Genomic DNA, 10,366 nt, shown 5'->3' on the forward strand with positions numbered 1-10,366 from the left:
AATGGTGCATCAGGTTTTATAAAGCTTGAATAAATTTCAGGCTTCCTAACTCTTTAGCCCATGTCAGCAGCAAAGTCATTTTGATTTTGTTGCATGATGCGTCAGGGGTTAGAAAGCTTGGATACATTCAGGCTTCATAACATTTTAGCCAATGTCAGCAGCCTTGCTATGAAGGGTTCTGTTTTAGTTGGAGAGGTTCCAGTCACTGCTATCAGCTGCACAAACAAGGTAATTCATATGTGCCTGGAACAAAAAGATTTTGCAATGCCCAGTTTAAATCCTGTCTTTCTTTCTCTTGTTGCTTGTAGGTGGCATGTGAGCTTGAAAAAATCTTCTTGACTCATGGATTTTCAATCAAGTCTTCTGTGTATGTAGAGCCAAGTACTAATGCTCAGCTTGTACTATTTGTGGCTGAGCAGCTTCGCCTTTCTGATGATCAGGCAAGCTGATTCTGATTCTGATATATTATCTCTATTCAGCTGTGATGGATATTTGTTCAAGGTCAAAGCAAAAACATCACAAAACAATTTTTTACTCTGTTAGACAGGTTAGAAAGGTGATGATGGAGATAGAACTTTTAGAAGATGCTGGAGATGAAGAGACGTTTGAAGATTGGTAGTCGTTTTGCTTCTGGTCATAAAACACGCACATGCAACAGCCATATCAAAGTAGTAGAAGTTTTAGTGGCAGCTCTTGTTGGACCCCATGTATCATTGCCAAAATGATAGAAAGCTACCAAGAAGACCTTCAAGGTTTGATGCATCTACATCGATATCATTCTTCATGGTGAACCTTTGAAGTTCTTGATGGGTTGGCTTTTGTAGATATTGGTTATAACTAGTGTGTTGTACATAGGTAAAGGGTTTGTGCAACGTAAATAAGTGGAGGTTGCTTTCCAACCATGTCTATTTTGTTTTATTTTAAGTCGGGTATGCACAACGCACAGCCAGGTTATGCAAATGCTATCATAGGGCCAAATGCTTAAGCCCGTGGTTTGTTCAGACTATGTTCCACTCCCTTTGGTTGATAGCTTTGGGATGGCAGGGATAGGTACCAAGCATATAGTTTAGGGACCCAAGTAACCTGGGACTCGAGAAAGGATCACCGGAGTCCTCACCCAGTAAAGTGCCCCATCCAAACAGGTTTCTGCATAGGGAGTCTATGCCCATCTCTAGCACTAGACCCCTAGACTAGTGGTAGCTTGCTTTGAGCTAATCCTATGGTGATATTGCACGAATTGAGCTGGTCAACACATAGTTGTCATGCCTTTGGGGTATTATTCTATCTCTGCATGCTCTACCAAAAGGAAAACAATCAACATATATTTACTTGAATGGGTGGTAAATTGTAATCAAGTGCATCTTGCTTGGAGAAATAAAAGCCTTAATTAATAAGTCATCAAGCATCAGTAACCTTGTGTCTCCAATATTAGGTCATTGTGCATTTAATGAGTCTTTGCAATAATGCCAGTTGTGTCATATTACCCTCTCGTTTAAAGACACTCCCCAACATGTTGATAATGGAATAAAGAAGTAATGATGAATTGGTATGTGACCAAGTCCTTCGATCTAGTGTGTGATAGGCTTTGTTTACTATCACCATGTCACCTTTTGGCCTCATTAATGTGGTTGCTACCTTTCTAAGAGACGAGTTGTTTTGGGATTTTTTGGAAAAATGCATAGTGGCATTCTTAGATGAAATATTGATATACTAAAAAACTATGATGTAGCATAAGAACCATCTCAAGGAGGTCTTATGAAAGTTAAGCAAAGAGATTCTATTGAAGTTTATAGTTGGAATTTTGTAATAACAAAATCTTGTGCATAGGCCAATAAAATTCGGTTTGAAAAGGTGAAAAATGGCCAATTCTCAAAATAGTTTGGTTGAGATGCTTTGTAGGATTTGTGGCGTTTTGTTGAAATCTCTTTAAAGGTTATTCAAAGTTTGTTTTTCCTTTTTATAACCTTAAAACCAATTCTTTCAATTTGATGAGATGTAGAATGAATTTGAGACTTTGAAAATTTTTAGTTGAGGATATATTTGTATTGACTTAGTCTAGTGCAAGCATGTCTTATTGGTGTGACTAATGCTAGTGATTTTGTTGTAGAAAGGTTTGTTTTCTAGGTGGGTTGGTTTGAAGCATTAAATGGTGAAGAGTAGGAGGTTTAACTCCATGGTCTCAATCATGGTTTTGGTTGACCAACCTTCGAAATGCTATGTGGTTAGCAAGATTGGAGGTGGAAAAGAATGAGATGGGTTGAATTAATGCAAGATTTTGTTGTCAATCTAATAATGGAAAAGGGAGCTTGAATTGAATCGTTGATGCATTGAATTGAATATGTGAAGCTAATGAACCTAGCTTCATTGAATTAGCACATATTTTTGAAGCACATCTTTAAGTGAAAACAAGTGGAAAAATAATATATTACAAATGAACTTGAAAGTTAGGTGAGACTATTCAACATAAATTTCATTTATTTCATTTCAACCAACATCCAATGTTTTAGAAGGGTTTAAGGCAAGCTAAGTGATGGTCATAAAATGCAGTAAGTTGAAACATGAAAGTTCGTCTAGGAAGTTTTGAGTGGAAGAACTCTCCTCGAGAGTCTTGTATAGGTTTCGTGTGGCTATTGTGATGCCATTACAGTACATCGAATTCGTTCTTAAGAGTGAACTTGGCCAACTATTTTGTCTTCTTTCTAGGGTTGGATTGGTGTGGAGTCATGCCTTGAATAAACCATGAGGTGTCTTAGAATGCACAAGTACATAAGTTTAAGGGTGTCTTGGGAGGCCTAATGCTTGGGGCTAAGGCAAGCATGATGGGGTCATAAAATGTACAAAATTGAAATAGAGCAGTTCATTTAGAAAGTTCAAGTCGAAGAGCCCTCCCCTCTTGGCAATCTTGCATAGGTAGAATGTGGCTCTCTTTTTATGCCATTACATTATCTCGAATTTTTTTTGGAGTGTGTGAACTTAGTTTGCTACTCCATCTTTTTAGAGCAAGGCATTGGTGTGGAGTCACACCCTCCAGGTGGTCACTTGTTATACACGTGTTCTATAATGTTAGTCAACTAATGTCATGCTTTTACATCTTGTAATCTACAGTGACATGGGAATCACATTTGTAATTGTGTTAGTATAGGTGGTTAAATAGAGAGAGAGAGAGAGAGAGAGAGAGAGAGAGAGAGAGAGAGAGAGAGAGAGAGAGAGAGAGAGAGAGAGAGAGAGAGCCTCCAATAAAATGGCTACTTTTTGTTTCTAGGAGGCGTTAGAATTACCTCCAATATGTGATAATGATTGCCTTCCAGCTACATAGAGGTTATACTCATTAGGGGTGGTTAAATTATAAGAGATCCACATGCAAACTCACCAATAAAATGAGATTTTTATACTAGTGGATATTAGAATTACCTCAAATATATAAAGGGGCTTACACGACTAATATGTAATATTTCTTAGCAATGCCTATGTAGACATACCTCTTGGTCGTATGGGACACCAAGGCAAATGCATAGATGGCTTTATTGTTTAATGTGATCCCCTTTGAGCTTGAGGGTGGCTAGTGGATATACCTATTCTTGATTTCTCTTGTTTACTAGTCATTAGATTAGAGGGTTCCTAATAAGCTAGAAAGGCCTTGATTCTAAAAGGGGCCTTTTCAAATGAATTCTTTGTTTTGGAAATAGCATAGCATTAGCAATAGTTAAGATGCATAATGATACCAATAGAATGGCATTTTGCAAAAAAGTAATGTGTATTGCGATGATCTCTCATGCTATGTTAAGTGCTAACGTTAGGTTTAATAGAAAAATAAATAAGATGGTTCTACGACATGTATGAAGGACAAATGGGAAATAAGGGGATAGGAATATGCTTGATTGTTAATGATTTAAAATTGTGCACAACCTCTATGTTATGAATGTGACCTAGGTTTTGGTCTGACACTCCAGGAAAATAATATTTTTAGCTTGAGATTAGTGTTCTAAGTTCTTTTGAAGTGGCACTATAGTATAGAGTTCTTTTTGATTCTTTTTCATTGTATAAGACATTTTTCAATAATCATGCTATTTGATGCCTTTTTCTCTAGTGTGGTGCATACTTATGGTTGTATATGTAGGTTTCCATATGCGAGCATTGAGAGTTGAATTTAGGAACTTCATCTCATTTTTAAAGTGTGTGAATGGCATGAATTTGGACAGTCTTTAAGTAAAGAGTATAACAATATCAATAGCTTAAAAAAGTCAATGTATAGGAATAATATGGAAAACTTTAGTAAGAGAGTATAAACAACCATTAGGGAATCCTCTTGCCATTATATTAAATTGAGTTCAAGATTCCTTTCTTCAATTTAAAAGTATACAATGAACTTGTCTTTTCATGTAGTTTCATATTTCTTAATCAAGTTTAGAATCAAAGAATTTCAGGCTTTAAAGGGGTCATATTCGATATTACCTATTGAGGAGTAATAATCTTCAATTGATATTATTGCAAAAAGGCCATTTTAAAATATCCTCTCCTTATTTGAATGAAAAACTTAATAGCTCATCTCGAAGAGGACATTGCTACCTTCAATTTGAAGTAGGAAGTTCAACATTTGGATATACATAAAAAGTTATTGCCATTTTTGTGATAGTAGGTCTAGTAGATAACACCTGAAAATGGTAGGAAACATGGGTAAAAGCAAAGTAAATGATAGTCGATTTGGTGTGAAAATGGTAGGGAACATGGGATGTACACCAACAAACTAGGGACTATATGATTGAGCATACTCAAGAAGTCCATCACGAGGATTCAGAAGAGTATGGAGCTTACAACATTTTCAATGCAATCTTATGCAATCATGAGACTTGATATTTAGTGAAACATTTTGAATTAGTATTAAAAATTGATCACATGGGTGAGCAAATGGTCCCATTCTAGTTCTCAAACAAAGGGGATTGTTGATCATATGACCCAATTAGCTAAGGAATCCTTGGATAAGCTTAGGGCTCAAATATCTCAATTGGTGGCATTATAATTGGTTGATAAGGAGAGCATAGATAAATTTGAAGCTAGGCAGCCATTATAGCCTTTGAATTTAAATTCATAGCTGGGTATTATTGGAAGGAAGGGTATTTCTAATAGTTGTTTTGAGGTTGAAGAGCCTTCTCATTTCTGCAAGCATTCATGTTACAAAATCCCAAGGGCTAAGAGGACAACTACTTGTGGGTAGATTTCAACTTTCATTCGAAAGGAGTTTTTTTAAAACAATCTAGATCACAATGGAATTTCTTTGGACCAACATTACAATTCTTAGTAAGTTTGTTGTTGATAAAAAAATTCAAATTTAGATCAAGATGGAAGTTATTTGGTCCAACATTACAATGCTCATCAAGCTTCTAATAGGCAACAAGCATTTATTGAAAGAAAACTCCATGACAAGATTGGTATGACCCAGTACAATGGACGAGATTGTTCTTCCCCATCTAATCTTGAAGAATAAATATCAAAGCTAAAGTCTTATTTTGACATTTATCCACAATTAGACAAACATAAGGCTTTGCTACACTTCAGTTAGACGGCTTTGCACATACATGGTAGGGATATGTGAAGAGGGAAAATCAACAAATTCATGGATGGGAAGATTTCAAAAGCTCAAATGGCCCAAGTGTTTGTCTCACTTGTAGAGAAAGAAAAGTTAAGATGGTATCAACTCGATTGAATAAGCTTAATAGTGAGGGAGTATACCAACAGACAACTTTTGAATCTAACCATTTAGGTAGAGAGTGTTAGTGAAAATGTAAATTGCACAAGTATATTTATGGGTTGGAACCTAGTGTATTGGCAAATACTATGGCTCAAAGGCCCTTCACTCTCTTTCAAGTGATAGAGTTGGTTGAGGGGTATACTTTCAAGTATAGAAGGGATGTAAATACTCAACGAATTTTTGGATAGACCAAAGTTTCCATAAAACATGGACAGTGTGGGGGAACTTTTGGAGGCAATTATGTGTCATATAGCAACCCCAAAGTTTTAACTTATCCATCTTTTAATGAACAAAGCAGTAAGGGAATTTCAAGATAGCGGTTATCTCCAAAGTGGAGAGCAAACGAGATGAAAATAGGCTAGCCATAGAGATTCATTGATGTGGATATTTTCAGAGAGTGCAAGAAGAAAGACCTAATGTGGAAAAAAGTATATTACTAATCATGCCAACAAATATGTATACAAGAAGGCTAAGGTGAATAGTATGCTTATAATTGAAGAGTTAGGTGATGAAGAGGAAGTTCCACCTATGGTACACAATGATGAAAATGAGGATTTTGATAATGTCAGTGGGCAAGACCAATTCTATGACCCTTAGTAAGGGTTTTCCTTTTGATCTAGGTGGTCACATACCTTTTGATCTAGGTGGACAAGAGAATAGCAAGCCATTGTCTACCATCACTTGAGCCTATTCAATATCCATGGATGCATAGAGATAGGTCTAGAGCAAGCAATGAACCAACTGCATTGTCTTCCCACTAAATTACAACCACCCATAAAAGTTCAGGTAGCCAATGGTGATGAGAAAATTAGCACCCAGAGTTCTCTAAAGACCCCCCACACTTGGTTGGAGATTGCCTTAAACATGGGCCCTATTGATGTGGTATTGGACTATGATTGATTGACACAATTAGGAAGGATTAATATGGAAATTTCCCTAGCTATAATGGAGTTTGTCAATGAGGGACAACTTATTCATTTGGAGGGAATCCATAACAAATCATATTTTTAGCTCATTACAACCAAGTAGTTGAAAGTGAGTTTAAATAGTTCTCACGTATGTTTGTTTTGCTAAAAAGGTAACAAATCAATCCAAGGAATTAGTAAATAATTCAACATTGAAAGCTCTTCTAGAGGAGTATAGAGACATAAACAAGTATTGACGAGTATAGAGAATGGTAGATCATCCCATAGATTACATGAATAAATAATCCCAAATCTATTTATCGTCATGTGCTCCTCTGTACTTCTCTATACTTCTCTATACTTGTTTTATTTATTATTTTAATGTATAGAGGAGTAGAGAGAATGGTAGATCATTCCATAGATTACATGGTAGATCTAGATAAGTCTCTATAATCCTCTAGAGTATAGAGACTTGTTTCAGGTGCCTATAGCAAAATAAATAATAAGCATATGACTATAGAGGAGTATAGAGAAGTATAGAGAATGGTAGATCATCCCATAGAGAAGTATAGGCACTTGAAACAAGTATAGAGGAGTATAGAGGAACACACGACTATAAATAAAAGTAATAACAAAATAAGAATACATGAAATACTTTATTTTTATGCAAAGGTCCTAAGCACATATGGAGGCTAGAAATGGGATTGTAAAGAGTCCAAATAATATTGGAGATCAATGCTCCACCCCTTAGGTAGCTATGTAGCTAAGAGTTGACTCTATTTTTGTGAGTCCCCCATATGAGGAGGTCATTAATGAGCATTACATTTATAGATCCTAGTTTCAACACAAGATGATAGGGTGGCCAAGTGACTTGAGAAAACCCTAGATAAGGTTGGCACGTATCCTAGTTAGTTGCTAAAGAGTGAATTGCGAGGAGAAATGAAACATAAAGAAAAGATTTATTTTATATATGATAACTTTATTTATTTATATTTAAATATTTTAGTTAAACTATTTTCCTAATTAATTAATATTTTTATAGTTGATAAAACAAAAAATATTTAAATTTATGATGAAGTGAAGTAGAGTTGCATGTATGTGGATAATTTGGTCTCTCTCCTTGAATATTGAACATGAAAATCATTCAAATATGAAATGTAATTCACAACGCAAAGTGCATGCATATCTTTCATATGAATAAGTTGTAAAAATTTGATTAAAGGCCAAAAAATGAAAATCAAGGTTCTTGAACTTTTATCTCATATTTAAATTATTTAAAGCATTTGAGAAAATTAATGCAATTGAATATGTTTCCTTATGCAAGGATTAATTTTTGTCAAGTCTCCCTTCAAGGAGCTCACCTTTTCAAATTTGCATTTCTATTTGTGCCATTAGAATTTGAAAAAGAAAGTCATACCAAAGAATTACTACTTGAATTTAGTTAGAATGGGGCAAATCACTAGAAAATTTCTATCTAGTAACAAGGAAAAAAGTAGTTAGATTGTGGCAAATCATTAGAAAATTTCTAGCAAAACTTGATATTTGATCATCTAGTATGCATGGTTGCAAACTATAGAGTTCATGGTCAACAATCTATAAACCCTCTAAATGTAATTAGTTCCTCAGATCTCCACATTTTCCATGATCAATAACTTCAAAATTTTCATTCAACTCCCCAAATGGCCATAGTAGAAATACTAACATTAGTACACACAAGTTCAACATGGCATGGTTAGATTGCCAAGATGTCCTCACTTATAACTAAAGTATTATCTTTAATTAACTACAAGTGAGCCCAATATTGATGAAGAGAAAAACTCTAGAAGGAAATAAAAAAGAAAGAAGAACAAAAATTCATGATGCGAGGATGCGGACTAGGAAAACTCTTGGATGTTGAAAGTTTAAGACATGTCCAATGAGGGAATACTTACTATGCAAATTTCATTTTTCCAATTTTAACTATCATGTAAGTATTTGGATTTGATTGCACATTAATGAAAATAACCAAATTGAGTAGAAAACACTAACATTAAGAAATGAGAAAGCTAGCATTAAAATGCACAATGGTTCTATTCAAGATAGGAATCTAGATAGCTCAATGGGCCCTTGTGGGCCTGTTTTATAGCCTAGTAAGGCAATTGTGAAATATGACATCCAATGGCTCAAGTGTGGTTAAAATATCAAGCTTTCCAAATTTAGTGGTAATTTATTTGGGGGATTCTGTTGGGTAATACACCCCCAGGGGGTCCACTAGGGTTTACAGTATGGTACCACGTGAGTGTAAGGGAGGGGGGTTATTTAAGGGAAGAAATGTACATTTTATAAGGTAAGGCCGTCCCATAAATAGGGGGTAGATAAGGGGTATTTTCATATATTTCTTGCATGCAGGTGACGTCTCCTTATTACTACTAGTGAATCCCCCGTGAATACACCCTTGTTAACACCTAGTTGCACATTGTCCTTAAGAAGTGGCCTAGAACTGATCTACTAATTAGGCCATGGGTCTCACTATTGGGATGTGTTGGGCCTTTAGATATACACCATGTTGGAACGTATTTTTGGCACCTTGTATTGCATGGATTAAGCTATCTTTCCTTTGTTGGCTAAGAGTAGTTCTAAATACGTGATATTGATAGTAGGACCCTTAATACTCACTATGATTATTCAAATTGTGCTAACGTATTTTCCTTATTTGCCTTACTTTGTACAAGAGCATCATAGTATCTAGAAGCACTTTTTGACGTGCTACTATTATATGTGCTATTTTTGGTGTAGCCCGGTCTTTATGCCTTATGTGTGGCAAGATCAGTCCTTGCATGTGAGGTGTAGGATTTAGGATTGTGGTTAGTGAGTGATTTCTAGGTTAGTTGTCCTATTATTTGGGAAAAACTAATCCTTGAAGAGTTCACTTAGTTTGGTCTATGATTAATTTCGTTTGTTGTATGCTTACTAGTAGAAATAGTGTTACCAAAAAGTGAAATTGATTATACCATATCAAGAATCAACATTAGCAACCTTTAAACCTTTCATGTTTAGAACACAAAGGGAACTCAATTACAATAGAGTGTACATGATACAAATGGATGGAAAGGAGTGATTTGTATCACACCATTGAGCACGATACATATCAAGTAATTCTAGTAAAATACAATTTAATTAGGGAAAAGAGAAACCTTGTAACTTAGACGAGTCCATTTTGGGTAGTATATATTCAAAGGGGAACATGCATAATTTCAACGCACATATTTTTAGTTGAGTTTTTGTTTTCACTAGAGAGTTCACAATATTTTAGTCTTCAAATGGAGAATTAGATATGTTTTCTTATAGTTCTTGAAGTAGTGACACTAGATGTAGTACCAATAGGTATGTGACTATGCAAACATCTACTTACATTTAAACATAAGTGGAGGATTGTTAGTTGGTGCTTGTTTAGCATTCCATTTTTAATAATTGGTTTCTTAATAGTATGAATTTAGTTTTTATAATATATGATTCAAGAAGTTTGATTATTAATTATTGCTAAATAACACCTTTCAAAAGGCTCGGATAATGGGCTTTTATTAGGTCATGAGGTCATTGTTACATGCTCACGATGAAGTTCAATACTATAAATGTTATTAAATGTACATTAGTGAGATTTAGAAACCAATTTGATCATGTTATTTACAATCTTTCTTTCAAGGTAACTTGTTTATTACATGCATTTCCTTCCCTT

General features: G+C 35.0%; 1 protein-coding gene across 5 annotated transcripts in view; it reads left to right on the top strand.

The window, feature by feature from the left end:
* The window catches only part of LOC148013698 (S-adenosyl-L-methionine-dependent methyltransferases superfamily protein), a 65,761-nt gene extending 62,218 nt beyond the window's left edge, over positions 1–3,543 (top strand). Inside the window, exons 5-8 of one of the 5 annotated variants that reach the window (XR_015688863.1) lie at positions 106–228; positions 309–440; positions 548–752; positions 3,263–3,543. Coding sequence is in view for 4 of the 5 variants with exons in the window: in XM_087668047.1 (XP_087524173.1) it covers positions 106–228; positions 309–440; positions 548–619 (327 nt within the window). In the remaining variant the exon portion in view is untranslated. Of the gene's footprint in view, positions 1–105; positions 229–308; positions 441–543; positions 1,882–3,262 lie in introns of those variants that run through there. The other 4 variants (XM_087668049.1, XM_087668050.1, XM_087668048.1 and 1 more) reach the window with 4 other exon arrangements.
* Positions 3,544–10,366: the final 6,823 nt, after the last annotated feature.

The sequence above is a fragment of the Lygodium microphyllum genome, chromosome 26, assembly GCF_053477565.2.
Source record: "Lygodium microphyllum isolate KBCC chromosome 26, Lygodium_microphyllum_v1.1.10, whole genome shotgun sequence".
NCBI classification, from domain to species: Eukaryota; Viridiplantae; Streptophyta; class Polypodiopsida; order Schizaeales; family Lygodiaceae; genus Lygodium; species Lygodium microphyllum.